The 15,365-nt window shown below is 39.3% G+C and overlaps 1 protein-coding gene across 2 annotated transcripts in view; it reads left to right on the forward strand.

The window, feature by feature from the left end:
- krit1 (KRIT1 ankyrin repeat containing) overlaps nt 1-15,365 on the forward strand; it is a 67,152-nt gene that overhangs the window by 26,714 nt on the left and 25,073 nt on the right. For both annotated transcript variants that reach the window (XM_028791232.2, XM_051936163.1), the window contains 7 exons: nt 1,148-1,391; nt 2,093-2,208; nt 2,771-2,914; nt 8,309-8,465; nt 9,196-9,303; nt 11,658-11,814; nt 14,110-14,261. In XM_028791232.2, coding sequence (XP_028647065.1) covers nt 1,148-1,391; nt 2,093-2,208; nt 2,771-2,914; nt 8,309-8,465; nt 9,196-9,303; nt 11,658-11,814; nt 14,110-14,261 — 1,078 coding nt within the window. The remainder of the gene's footprint in view (nt 1-1,147; nt 1,392-2,092; nt 2,209-2,770; nt 2,915-8,308; nt 8,466-9,195; nt 9,304-11,657; nt 11,815-14,109; nt 14,262-15,365) is intronic.

Raw genomic sequence — 15,365 nt, forward strand, 5'->3', positions numbered from 1 at the left:
CTGTTTCATGCCAGAAACACACTTTATTTCATTTTCATTTTATCATTTCAGTTCCACAAATTTTTCTAGCTGCTTTTATAGTTTTTACAGCCCCCATTGTAAAGGATACCAGTTTGTAAGTTATATTTTCCTCAATTTAAATTGTCTGGACTAGATGTGTGATTTGTATGCACTATATTTCTTTTTTACACTTCAGAAAGACAATGTCAGATAACAGAATTTAGAGCAGTACGGCATCAACAACTTATCTGACAAACATCAGTTGCTTTAAATTACTGTTTACTGTAAATAAACCCAAGATGAATTTTATTACTCAGCTTTAAGTGAGGGTGAATGACATCTTATTTATTGCGTGGTTCATACTGTCATCTTTACTCAAGGTTTGTTGCCTTCTGATTGATGCTTTACTCTACCAATGAACAAGCTACCTGATTGTTTGGTGTTCATGCATCTTTATTTAGATGTTTTGGTTCACAATGTACATCTTTTAGATAGAATTGGACTCGGGGCAGTGTATGTTTTTTTTTTTTTTTTTTTTAAATATATGAGGACAATATGTGGTGATACTCCACACAAGTGGCACAGTGGTAGCGCTGCTGCCTCTCAGCAAGGAGATCATGGGTTCATGTCCTGTGTCCTCCTTGTGTGGAGTGTGCTTTGAGTAGTGAGAAAACAGCTATATAAATGTAAAGAATTATTATTACTATTAATTATAGTTCCTTATAACCCAACTGATCATTGTTCAACAAGCCATAGAATTAATGTAAATGTTCAAATTTATAATTAATTAGAACATATTAATTAGAACATAACATGCATATGTATGTAGCTGGACTTTTGTAAATTCCATCTACATATCATTACTGTGCCTCCAAAAGAACAAAAAGTTAAGTAGACCTCGTGGTATTTTTTTTTTTCCTTTTTATCATCGCAACCTTTATTTTTGAAGATACAATAATTTAGAAGTGTAATAAAAAATAACCAGTTAAAATATTTTGCAGTCAAGTTTAAACCTTAAATATTATGATCATTCAAAACATTATTTTATTTTTATTGTTTCACAGTAGTAGTTAAAGGAAAGAGTGGAATTATTATCTATATGTAATTACAGCTAATCTGAAACCTTTTTTTACAATTTATAACATAGGTGGTTGGCAGAGCAGCATGCTGTATCTCATGCTATACCAGCACTCTTCAGACCATCACCTGCTGAAAGAGTCAAAACAAATGTAACAAATCCGGCATATACCAATGAAACGAGTCAATCAGAGGGCATATTGCACATGGGATATACCGCTCTAGAGATCAAGAGTAAGATGATGTCTTTGGAGAAAGCAGACATGTGCGTATTCAACCCCCTCTATGGATCTGATCTCCAGTACACAAATAGAGTAAGTACCTTAATATTTCAATCTGATCATGATGGTTTGTAGCAAGAGCTTTCTAAAAGCTCGTCCTTGGGTGCCACTAATGACTACAGGTTAACTTTACCACTGGGCTCTTATTTAGTGTACAATTTATGAGTGCAGATTGCTAATTGTGTCTTTATTTTTTTTTGTTTTTATTTTGTTCTTTATTTCGCCTTATACAATTGGTAGTTTTCGCATACCCCTTGGGGTCAGAGCGCAGGGTCAGCCATTGTACAGCGCCCCTGGAGCAATTACAGGTTAAGGGCCTTGCTCAAGGGCCCAGCAGAGTAGTGGCCTTTTTTGGCAGTGACGGGGATTCGAACCGGCAACCTTCGGGATACCAGCGCAGCTCCTTAGCCTCAGAGCCACCACTCCGCCCATCTGTAATTACTTTGTACTTCTTGTATTACTATTTTTATTCACATCACACAAACATAATTATATTGACAATACCTGAAAGAGAATAATACTTTTGTGTCTTTGAATTTAGAAGAATATTTATTCTTTCCTTGAGTCAAAGGAAATACTAAGTAAATACTGGCCCAGGTTATTGTCTTTTGCATAGAATATTTCTTTGTGGATTCCCATGGAGTAATTGAAAACTGCTGCTAGGAATAGGAAAATTGGTGTGATTTACAGTGTTTCTACAGTTAATTTAGAAATGATTTTATTATTATATGTAGGTGGACAAGGTTGTTATAAATCCATATTTTGGTCTTGGTGCCCCTGACTATTCAAAGATTCAAATTCCAAAAAGGGAGAAATGGCAGCGCAGCATGAGCAGTGTTAGTGAAGACAAGTAAGTAGTGCAATACTAAGAGAAACGTTATATGAAAAGAAAAATTGCATTTAATTGTTGCTTTGTATTACCTGTAGTCAAATTGTGTATTAGTTTCTTTTTTAGGAAATGTGTGGGACATAACTGGAAAGATGTCTTCTTTTAGTGAATAATGTAAATTATCCGTTTTGCTTTGTCTTTTATTTTGTTTATTCTTCATTCTTAAAAATGTTTGAATTGTATTGTTCCTTGATTGTGCATAGTAGTTTTTCTGCATTTCATATTATAACTTCTGTAATGGAAAACAATTTTGAAAAGAAAATATCTCTAACATTACGGAGTGTTATTCTTATTGTATTGTATGACATTAATAATGATGTAACATATTTTAGTGTTCCATTTTACAGTATGGAAGAATGCAGAAAACATTCTCTAAACAATAGAATTTCATAAAATGAATCAAAGGTAGATATCCAAGTAGAACTGAAGTGCAACCTGTATGCAAAGTGAAGGCACTTATTGTTCAGTTTATTTTTCCCCGTATCATGCATTAAATAACAATATTCTACTTCATGCTTTGCAGAGAACGCCAGTGGGTGGATGATTTCCCACTGCATCGCAGTGCCTGTGAAGGTGATGTTGAATTGCTTACAAAGCTTCTAGACAGTAACGTTTCTGTAAATCAGCTGGACAGTGATCACTGGGCTCCTATTCATTATGCATGTTGGTAAGGTGTTCAGCAGTTTAGTTGGTGAAACATGTTTAAATGATTAACTACTTACCTGCAGGAATTTTAAACTGTTAATAAGATACAATATTGTTGTAGCAAATGCTAATGGAAGGTGCTTCGGGGTGACTAAGCATGGAACTACTATATATTTTTATGTATGTACTCTGAGTGGTACTTTTTTGCTTCCCTGTGGTTATGGGTTGCCATGGATCCATGGATTTAATGGAGTGCAAGTAATATATTTATTTTATTTAAATAAACCATACAAGACCGGCTTTATGGTGTATATGTAATATTTGTTTAGGAATCCTATTACCTCACTTGATGAAATAGATAGTTACAGGTGCTGAATTTTGAACGTCTGCTTGTCTATAAAAGTACCATTTTTATAATAAACTCCTATAAACCAGTATCTGGTCCAGAGAAAAATGATCGTTATTGTTTTAATGAGAACTGTTAAAGCATAGTTTTGAGTATAAAGTGTTGGTTTTGGTCTGCTAAAGTCAACACTTATATATCAACTTAAGTGTTTATGGTCCTCTATTTACTAAAACACTAAGAGGTGTAATTTTACCACTGAGTTTTCCTACTTGCATTTAATGAGAGTTCAAGATTCTGTGTTATTGGAAAAGCTTATTATCTGAAATCGTGCAGAAAAGTATCAAAATATGAATTGCAATAAATTAAGATAATATAAACTCTGCTCTTCACAAAAACACAATTTGTGTGTGTAGAAAGAGATATAATCAAAGAAAAAAGTGGAACTGGGACATGTAATGCTCATAAGAAACCTGGACAAAATACACATTAAATTACTCATTTTATTTATTCATTCCCCTACTATATATGGCTTTTTAGTCTTTGGGTCCAGAAGATGTAAAGTCATTGCCCATCTCTCTTTTATATAAATTGAGGCATGGTGAGACTATTTGGGTTTTACAAATAAAGTTACTGAATGTAGTAAATGCTGCATTGTCATGATCTTCAAGCATTTCCTACTCAGATATCAAATTGGAGAAAGCACAGGCTAAAAAACACAGCTGATGGACCATTGATTGATTGTGCAGACTGGATTTGCAAAATTTGTAGCAGAATGCCATTTAAGTCAAAGAATAACATTCAGCATTAAACTAAAAAGGGTCCTCCCCCCCCCCCCCCCCCTTTACATAATGCACATAGTCTTAATAAATTATTTTTCATTTTGCTTATCTTTTAGAAATGTTGTGTTGTTATGGATCAAGTCGGCAGCCTCCTAAAGAGGCATGGTAGTTGAGGTAGCTAAATATGCTTTGCCAACACTGAAACTGGTCTTTAAAATGGTGATTTTAAAGTTAATACAATGACAAAAAGGAAATATGACAGTTATTTTCTGTTATGATTCATGAGAAAAGTAAGCTATGATGAATGCTTAACTGTTTTAGTATAAACCAACAGCAAATCAGAGATTTCAGGCTGAAGAGTGAACTGGAACAAGTAAACTTACATGCACTCTCTCAGGTTTCATATTTATGCAAATAAATGATTAGCACAAAACTGAAAGAACACATGCAAGTCTAAGTAAAATAAAATAGATTTGATTTTTTTTTCACTATTTATTTTTTGTGAGTTGATCTATAATTTTATTCCACCTATTGAGTATGTTCCTGACCTGCACAGCCAGTACCGAATACTTCCCTGCATTTCATTTTGAGTCACCTTCTCCGAGTGTATTTTTAACATTGCTGAGCAAAACCCAACTGCATGTATTGCTATATTTAATAGGTTATTGCTCTTGTTAAAACAGGTAACATTTATGATGATGTTTGTTTCATAACATTTAATGCTAGCTTTCAACAGGATGCATTCTTGACCTGTGTGTAGATATACAGTGCTATAAAAAATATTCATTTTGAAAGTTTTCACATTTTATTGTTATACAACAATAAATCACAGTAGATTTAATTTAGCTTTTTTGGCACTGATGGACGGCCCCACTCTGGAGCCAGGCCTGGAGGTGGGGCTCGATGGCGAGCGCCTGGTGGCTGGGCCTGCACCCATGGGGCTCGGCCGGGCACAGCCCGAAGAGGCAACGTGGGTCCCCCTTCCCATGGGCTCACCACCTATGGGAGGGGCCAAGGAGGTCGGGTGCAGTGTGAGTTGGGTGGTGGCCGAAGGCGGGGACCTTGGCGGTCCGATCCTCGGCTACAGAAACTGGCTCTTGGGACGTGGAATGTCACCTCTCTGAAGGGGAAGGAGCCTGAGCTAGTGCGCGAAGTTGAGAGGTTCCGGCTAGATATAGTCGGACTCACCTCGACGCACAGCTTGGACTCTGGAACCAATCTCCTTGAGAGGGGCTGGACTCTCTACCACTCTGGAGTTGCCCCCGGTGAGAGGCGCCGAGCAGGTGTGGGTATACTTATTGCCCCCCAACTTGGAGCCTGTACATTGGGGTTTACCCCGGTGGACGAGAGGGTAGCCTCCCTTCGCCTTCGGGTGGGGGGACGGGTCCTAACTGTTGTTTGTGCGTATGCACCGAACAGCAGTTCGGAGTACCCACCCTTTTTGGAGTCCCTGGAGGGGGTGCTAGAGGGCATACCTTCTGGGGACTCCCTCGTTCTGCTGGGAGACTTCAATGCTCACGTGGGCAATGACAGTGAGACCTGGAAGGGCGTGATTGGGAGGAATGGCCCCCCTGATCTGAACCCGAGCGGTGTTTTGTTATTGGACTTCTGTGCTCGTCACGGATTGTCCATAACGAACACCATGTTCAAGCATAGGGGTGTTCATATGTGCACTTGGCACCAGGACACCCTAGGCCTCAGTTCGATGATCGACTTTGTGGTCGTGTCGTCGGACTTGCGGCCACATGTCTTGGACACTCGGGTGAAGAGAGGGGCGGAGCTGTCAACTGATCACCACCTGGTGGTGAGTTGGCTTCGATGGTGGGGGAGGATGCCGGTCAGGCGTGGTAGGCCCAAACGTGTTGTGAGGGTCTGCTGGGAACGTCTGGCAGAGCCCCCTGTCAGAAGTAGCTTCAACTCCCACCTCCGGCAGAACTTCGACCACATCCCGAGGGAGGTGGGGGACATTGAGTCCGAATGGGCCATGTTCCGTGCCTCTATTGTTGAGGCAGCTGACCGGAGCTGTGGCCGTAAGGTGGTCGGTGCCTGTCGTGGCGGCAATCCCCGAACCCGCTGGTGGACACCGGCGGTGAAGGATGCCGTCAAGCTGAAGAAGGAGTCCTACAGGACCCTTTTGTCCTGTGGGACCCCGGAGGCAGCTGATAGGTACCGGCAGGCCAAGCGGAATGCGGCTTTGGTGGTTGCTGAGGCAAAAACTCGGGCGTGGGAGGAGTTTGGGGAGGCCATGGAGAATGACTTTCGGACGGCTTCGAGGAGATTCTGGTCCACCATCCGGCGTCTCAGGAAGGGGAAGCAGTGCAGTGTCAACACTGTATATGGTGGGGATGGTGCGCTGCTGACCTCGACTCGGGATGTTGTGGGTCGGTGGGGGGAATACTTCGAAGACCTCCTCAATCCCATTAACATGCCTTCCAATGAGGAAGCAGAGCCTGGGGACTCAGAGGTGGGCTCCCCCATCTCTGGGACTGAGGTCACCGAGGTGGTCAAAAAACTCCTTGGTGGTAGGGCCCCGGGGGTGGATGAGATACGCCCGGAGTTCCTCAAGGCTCTGGATGTTGTAGGACTGTCTTGGCTGACACGCCTCTGCAACATCGCATGGACATCAGGGACAGTGCCTCTGGATTGGCAGACCGGGGTGGTGGTCCCCCTCTTTAAGAAGGGGGATCGGAGGGTGTGTTCCAACTACAGAGGGATCACACTCCTCAGCCTCCCTGGAAAAGTCTATTCAGGGGTCCTGGAGAGGAGGGTCCGTCGGATAGTCGAGCCTCAGATTCAGGAGGAACAGTGTGGTTTTCGTCCTGGTCGCGGAACAGTGGACCAGCTCTATACCCTTAGCAGGGTCCTGGAGGGTCCATGGGAGTTTGCCCAACCAGTCTACATGTGTTTTGTGGACTTAGAAAAGGCATTCGACCGTGTCCCTCGGGGAATCCTGTGGGGGGTACTCCGAGAGTATGTGGTACCGGCCCCCCTGATAAGGGCTGTTCAGTCCCTGTACGATCGGTGCCAGAGCTTGGTCCACATTGCCGGCAGTAAGTCGAACCCGTTTCCAGTGAGAGTTGGACTCCGCCAGGGCTGCCCTTTGTCACCGATTCTGTTCATATCTTTTATGGACAGAATTTCTAGGCGCAGCCAGGGTGTTGAGGGGGTCCAGTTTGGTGGGCTCAGGATTGGGTCACTGCTTTTTGCAGATGATGTTGTCCTGTTTGCTTCATCAGGCCGTGATCTTCAGCTCTCTCTGGATCGGTTCGCAGCCGAGTGTGAAGCGGCTGGGATGAGAATCAGCACCTCCAAATCCGAGACCATGGTCCTCAGCCGGAAAAGGGTGGAGTGCCCTCTCAGGGTTGGTAGCGAGATCCTGCCCCAAGTGGAGGAGTTCAAGTATCTCGGGGTCTTGTTCACGAGTGAGGGAAGAATGGAGCGTGAGATCGACAGGGGGATCGGTGCGGCATCCGCAGTAATGCGGGCATTGCATCGGTCTGTCGTGGTGAAAAAGGAGCTGAGCCGCAAGGCGAAGCTCTCAATTTACCAGTCGATCTATGTTCCTACCCTCACCTATGGTCATGAGCTATGGGTAGTGACCGAAAGAACGAGATCGCGAATACAAGCGGCTGAAATGAGTTTCCTCCGCAGGGTGTCTGGGCTTTCCCTTAAAGATAGGGTGAGAAGCTCAGTCATCCGGGAGGGGCTCAGAGTAGAGCCGCTGCTCCTCCGCATCGAGAGGAGTCAGATGAGGTGGCTCGGGCATCTGATCAGGATGCCTCCTGGACGCCTCCCTGGTGAGGTGTTCCGGGCACGTCCAACCGGGAGGAGGCCCCGGGGAAGACCCAGGACACGCTGGAGGGACTATGTCTCTCGACTGGCCTGGGAACACCTTGGGATTCTCCCGGAAGAGCTAGAAGAAGTGGCCGGGGAGAGGGAAGTCTGGGCATCTCTGCTCAAGCTGCTGCCCCCGCGACCCGACCTCGGATAAGCGGGAGACAATGGATGGATGGATGGATGGATGGCACTGATGGACAGAAAAAGATCTAAATTAATTACAAATATAAAACACAAAATATTTGATCACCTGAGTATTGACCCCTTTCAAGTCAGTATTTAGTATGTTGCTCCTTAATAATAAGAAAATGTGAAAACCTCCAAAGGGGTTAATAGTTTTCATTTTTTAATATAATTTATTGAGACTTGTGATATACTCATCTAGTCATTCATTCATTCATATGCCACTTTTTTTTAACCCACATTTTGCTTGTTTTTTCTTGTTAACTTTTAGGTATGGAAAGGCTGAGGCAACCCGACTATTACTGGAGAAGGGCAAATGTAATCCAAACCTCTTGAATGGACAGTTGAGTTCGCCACTTCATTTTGCTGCTCGAGGAGGGCACTCTGAAATTGTACAGCTACTTTTACAACACCCTGAAACTGACAGAGTGAGTAGAAAATTGCTTTTGAAGTAGTTAGCTTAGGAGAGTAGTAATTTATTTAGCCAAAGAACTTGGCTTTGAATTTTGTTTGTGAAAATTTTGGATTTCTTTTCGGTGTCCAATTTAGATTAATAAAAATGGAATAATAGCTTTAAGTCTGATATTCAGAATGTGAAAGTATTAATGAGAAAGCATAGATTACGTATGCCAAAAGATATTTCTCATGGATAGAGTATGGCTGTGACATTTAAATTTTAAGCAGCTATTTATTTTAAAGGTTAAAATCAATAGAGCTGCTATATCTTTTGAAAATAATCTTTTTCTAAATAAAATGTACGTTATTCTGGAACAGACATTTTAAGACCTCATAAATCATAACAATTTAAAAAAATGTGGTCATAGCATATCAAAAATATATAAATTTGCATTATAAAACTGATGTGTTTATTTAACATGTAGTCAGGTTTTTGTAGTTTGTCATGCTTAGAGGATTGAGTATATAGAAATATTGTGGCATAAATATATGCAAAATTATTTAAATTGTATCCCAAATATTACAAACATTAACTGTTGAGAAAAATTATTTTTGCCTCAGTAACATTAACCACTGCTGTATACAAAGATACATTTTGAGTATGAATCTTGATTGACAATTTTTGGAAATTCATGCATTTTAATAAATATTTTGATTAGTAATTATTTAATCCGAATTTATGCACGTTTTAATCTGTTTTAGCATATTACTGATCAGCAAGGAAGATCGCCTTTGCAGCTCTGTGAAGAAAGTAAACAAAATGATTGGGAGGCAACAGTCCTGTTACTGCAACAAGCCAATAATAAACCAGTAAGAATGTATTTTTGTGAAAATGTCAGTATTTACTTTCTTGCTTAAAACTGAAAAAAAGATTAAATTTATTGAGCTGAGATTAATTTCTTCTTACCTTCAAAATGTATGTAATAAGGTACAGTAAATTAAAAAAAAAAAAAAAATCTTAATGTCTATCTAGAAATCTATTGATGAATTACTGGATATCCGAGAGGTTTCCAAGTCATAAATGACATTCTTTTCAAATATACATGTACAAACTCGGGTAGAAACCAAGTGTTTGTTCTGCTTTAACTGTGCAGAGTGGTTTTGTTGCGACTGCTGCTGAATCAGTGAAAGATGAAAATTTGTGAAGATGAAAGTTCCTTCAGTCATCATTATTTTTCTGTCATAAACTAACATGCCTACAAGTAACACATAAGATGGTGTGCTGTCTTTGTAAATATAGTTTATCACAGTCATACTTGGTTTGTACCTGAATTCTAATTTTATGTATACAGAATTTTTTATTGATTTTTAAAATAAACTGTGTGACCTAAAAGAAGTTCCAGGATGCTTAAAAATCAATAAATACTGAGTCTTATAACAGACTATTGTTTAAATATAAATGTGAGAGTCCAGCACAGTGATCAAAATTGGATGAACAGGAGAGAGAATGCAAGTTTCAAGATGTTTCTTGAGAAAAAAAGAAAGGGAGCAATTGCTACAGGCAAACAGGAGTGTAATGGAGTGAAGGTTAATGTTTTTGCCCACACAAAAGTCATGCAGAGAACTCTGTGGTGTTTGTTTTAAAATTGTTCCAATGGCTGTAGCAATAGGGTAGATTATTTAAGAGTACAGTGGACAGGAAACCGCTTGATTGTCTTAAATAAATTAACAATTTAAACTTGGATACAATATCATTTTGCAGACCACTTGAGTTGTGTAGTCTGTAACGCACACTTTGAAACCCACTAATCTAATTGGACAAGTACTGAGGAACAGTTGTCATTCTGAGGTCTTTATGCCCAGGCCTGCAGTGAAGAATTCCAAAATTGTTTTAGGTTAAATGAAGACCACAGTAGCCACATTGCAAATGTTTTTACCTTACAAACGGAAAATCATAAAGGCAATTGCAACTTTTTTTCTGAAGAAAAACGACTTGGTTGTGGCTCAAATAATAAATTGTACTGATCTAGACATAAGTTTCAAGCTTCTGGATTAGCTGAATATCTCTTTGGTTGTAGGATTTTCAGTAAGTGACAAATGGGATTCCATTCCATAGGAGTAACTGTGGCAGCAACACACTATGTTAAGTTACTGACTTGAAGTCAGAAGTTATGGTTTTAATTATACACACAATTATTCTTGAATGTTTAAGCTGAAATAATAGGCAATAGCCTTTTTATCTAACCTAACCCACTGCTTAACCTTTAATTTGACATTGAAAAAATAATCTATAATAACTTGTTTCTGTAAAAACCATTTAAGTTGTATTTTAGTCAGAAAAAATGAAATTGACCTTTTATTTGTTTACACATTGTCTAGACATGTTAAGGCCAAACACAACTTTCTAATAGAAAAAGCAAAGCATTAAAAGGAAGCGGAAAAATCAGCAGGCAGAAAATCAAACACCCTAATCAAATTCTTTTTGTATTTATGGCTGTGTCCAGGCACATTTTGACAGAATTATAGTCTTTAATACTCGCTTCTCAATACAGCCACTGCTGCCTAGCAACTGATGTTACTACACAGATGGTTACAAAATGGTAATGATGCCACCTCTGGTGACATGTGCCATTCACAGAGGAGAAAAATCAAAATTATTCATGCAAAATGTAAGCACAAATATGCATTATTTAATAAAAAGCAACAAACTTTCAGAAGACAGTGCACTGTTGTGTATATTACCCAAAGACAGAAAGGAAAGCATCATGGTGACAAAGTTTGTTTAAGTGTTAATATTAAAATATTGTGTAGATTCATTTACATATTTCATCATGAGTACATTCTTGTTTGTTACTTACTGGTTCTGGTTTTGCACATTGTGTTTTTTTTTTTATCTTTTTACTATTCTGTTTACCAGTTTAATTTTTCTCTTAACATTTATTAATTTTTAGATTACTATGAACTATAGTTTGGATTTTGGAAAAAAGTGTTTATAGACCCTGTAGTCCTTTTACAGTTTTGAAACTGTTAATTTTAAGCCCTATGTTTTTTACTTAATATAAACCTTACATTAAGTCTTTATATTTATTAGACTTACACAGTTACTTTATTCTTTAAAGAATAGAAGCATTTGGTTCATACTGATATTTTGAATTGGTCTTAACAATTTGAGTAATGCTTCTTCTTCAGTAATTAACATGGTCTTTGTCTCTCTAATATTTTAGTATGAAAAGATAAGAATTTACCGTATGGATGGCTCCTACCGTTCAGTAGAACTAAAGCATGGTAACAATACAACTGTGCAACAGATAATGGAAGGCATGAGGTTATCTCAGGAGACACAGCAGTACTTCACCATTTGGATCTGCTCAGAAAACCTCAGTAAGTACAATTTGTTTTTGCCACTGTAATATTTTAGTAATATACTAATTCATACACACCTGTAAGTGCCAGTTTTGCAAAAGGCAGAACTTTGTAGAGAGCTGTGTGTATCAGTATTGCATATGTATAGCAAATACTTTCCCTAACCCTTCACTACATTTGTAGCAAGCATTTTCCTAACTGTTTAAATATATGTTTACCCAATGACCAAAAGTAAACATAATTCATTCTAAGGATTGTTGTATAATTATATATTGTTAACAGGTTGGTGCAGTTGCTATCACTGTGGCTTTTCAGGGTTTAAACCTTTTCCCAGTATGAATTAGTTGGGTGGCATACAGATGATGTGTTATGATGCCCCATCTAGAAATTGTTCCCACTTCGCATGTGATGTTGCCGTAATAGGTTCCAGCTGTAATAAGTAGGTGCGTTTATGTTAATTAAAGCAAGTTATGTACTGTACTGATTTTTTCAGAACAAATTTTATGAACTGCAATTAGGAAGAAACTCAGATTTCTCAAATTTGGACATGAGCACCAGTAGGCTTTGCGCCCCAGAAACAAAGTTACCCAAACTATTTTATACCATTTCAGTAATTATTTACCACTCTGATGCTGATCTTTCTGATCATTACGATAACAATTCACAAGAAGAATTCATAATTAATTGCAGAATTATGGTATTTGAGGGTTCCTCTAGAGTGCCTCTTTCTCTTGCTTGATTTGGCCCAAAAACTAATCAGTGCATCATCCTCTCATAACAGGTTTAAGATTCGTGTTTGATATTTTTGCATCCAGCCGTTTTAGTTCTAGACTGTCCTCAAGAAACTGTGACACACAGACACACACCCATCATCAAGATATCAATGTTTTTGGTATCAGGGGACCCTAAAACGTTGAGATTCATTGAAAACTAGAGATTGAAAATTTTGATAAATCTAACTCCTCCCCCATAGACGATAGGTTATATGATGGGTGAAAGCACAAAGCAAAAAAGCAGATACTTCTAGATTTAGTGATAGTAAATCCTTGCAGTTACCTTTCTTATAGTTATCCTTAATAGAACCCTCCTCTAAATGGATGGGATATAACGCCAGTGTCCTCCAGATAATATCTTTCAGTCACAATAGCAAGCAGAAATCAAGAAAGAATTCCAAACTCTGGTCTGGTAAATTCATAATTATTTTTGAACTGAGATCAAAATAAACGAACAGTTAAGCACCACATTTCATTTTACATGTTTTTCATCGCAGAATATTGTCCAAGTATGTGAACATTTTTTGTATATTTCAGGCTCAGATTTTAAAAATAAGTTTTACTTACAAAATAAATTTATATTTCACTGTGTCTACGGCTATCAAGGTAATTCATATAAAATATGTTTTATCATTTCCTTAAATTATTTCAAAGGGCATTACATATCCCTTATGTGAGGGTAATGGCAGATCAAACTGCATATATTATAATGATTAGTTATGGTCATTGGAATTCTGCCTTCAAGAACAAATAAACATGAGCAAGGTCTATGAAGGTCAGGTCCTAGAATGTTGACTCCTAAAATGATGAAGCACTGCATTTAGTGTCGCAATAAGAATCTTGAGCTTTTTAAATTAGACATGGAGAAATTTAAGAAGCATTTCTATAACTGAAATGAAACTTCCATGTATCGCTATGACCCAGAGTCTAAACCAGAAAGCATGACGATTCGTCAACATCAAAGAAATTCAAGGCTCAAGATCAAGTACACATAATGTTTTATGATATTGTGAATATAGTCCATGTTAATTACATGCCTGAAAGGACCACATATTATAACGGTATTATGCAGATTTGCTTTGCTGTATGCAGCAGTCATTTGGGGGAAAAGAGGTAAGGAAAGCTGTAGAACATCCCTCATCTGCTTTATAAAAATGCTCCTGCACATCATGAGTTCCAAAGTGACTCTGTGAAACTGTGGATTCAAAGAGATGCAATACCCACCTTATTTTCCAGACCTGGCCCTGTATGAGTATGACCTCTTCCACAATACGATGTTCTGCTTCTGTCAGTCACGCTATACCAATGTTCAATGTGTTAAGTCAGCTACATCAGAGGAGTTGCATAAGCAAGACAAAACATTTTATGTGAGTGGCATAGAAAAGCTTCATGAACATTGCATGAAATGTTTTCTGTTCTTGTGGATTATGTTGAAAATAACCTTTTTAATTTTACTGGTGTTTCTTTTATTAGATCACACAATCATTCCTCATCTATGTGGATAAAATATGCATTGTAAAAATTATTGTTTATGTCGTAGGTCTTCAACTAAAACCATATCACAAACCCCTGCAGCATTTGCGGGACTGGCCAGAAATAGTATCTGAGCTTACGGCTTTTGACCCTCAACGTGAAACTCCACAGCTGTTTCTACGAAGAGATGTGAGACTACCACTGGATGTTGAAAAAAAGGTTTGCATTTTTGAACATTTGGGATATGAGAAAAGCAAGAACCAGATATATCATGCGTTACAAATAGAATTAGTTTAGATTTTGCAGTAATGATTGGCAAAAGGGTAAAACAGTAAAAACTCCTTCTTTCGGCTGGTCCCGTTAGGGGTCACCACAGCGGATCATCTTCTTCAATATCTTTCTATACTCTGCATCTTGTTCTGTTACACCCATCACCTGCATGTCCTCTCTCACCACATCCATAAACCTTCTCTTAGGCCTTCATCTTTTTCTCTTCCCTGGCAGCTCTATCCTTAGCATCCTTCTCCCAATATACCCAGTATGTTTCCTCTGCACATGTCCAAACCAATGCAATCTCGCCTCTCTGACTTTCTCTCCCAACCGTCCAACTTGAGCTGACCCTCTAATGTACTCATTTCTAATCCTATCCATCCTCGTCACACCCAGTGCAAACCTTAGCATCTTTAACTGTGCTACCTGCAGCTCTGTCTCCTTCTTTCTGGTCAGTACCACCGTCTCCAACTCATATAACATAGCTGGTCTCAATACCTTCCTGTAGACCCTTCCTTTCACTCTTGCTGATATCCGTCTGTCACAAATCACTCCTGACACTCTTCTCCACCCATTCCACCCTGCTTGCACTCTCTTTTTCACCTCTCTTCCACAATCCCCATTACTCTGTACTGTTGATCCCAATTATTTAAACTCATCCACCTTCACCAACTTTACTCCCTGCATCCTCACCATTCCACTGACCTCCCTCTCATTTACACACATGTATTCTGTCATGTTCCTACTGACTTTCATTCCTCTCCTCTTTAGAGCATATCTCCACCTCTCCAGGGTCTCCTCAACCTGCTCCCTACTATCGCTACAGAACACAATTTCATCAGCAAACATCATAGTCCACGGGGACTCCTGTCTAATCTCATTTGTCAACCTGTCCATCACAATTGCAAATAAGAAAGGGCTCAGGGCCGATCCCTGATGTAATCCCACCTCCACCTTGAATGCATCCATCACTCCTACCGCAGACCTCACCACCGTCACACTTCCCTCGTACATATCCTGTACAACTTTTACATACTTCTCTGCCACTCCCGA

Source organism: Erpetoichthys calabaricus, chromosome 13, assembly GCF_900747795.2.
Source record: "Erpetoichthys calabaricus chromosome 13, fErpCal1.3, whole genome shotgun sequence".
NCBI classification, from domain to species: Eukaryota; Metazoa; Chordata; class Cladistia; order Polypteriformes; family Polypteridae; genus Erpetoichthys; species Erpetoichthys calabaricus.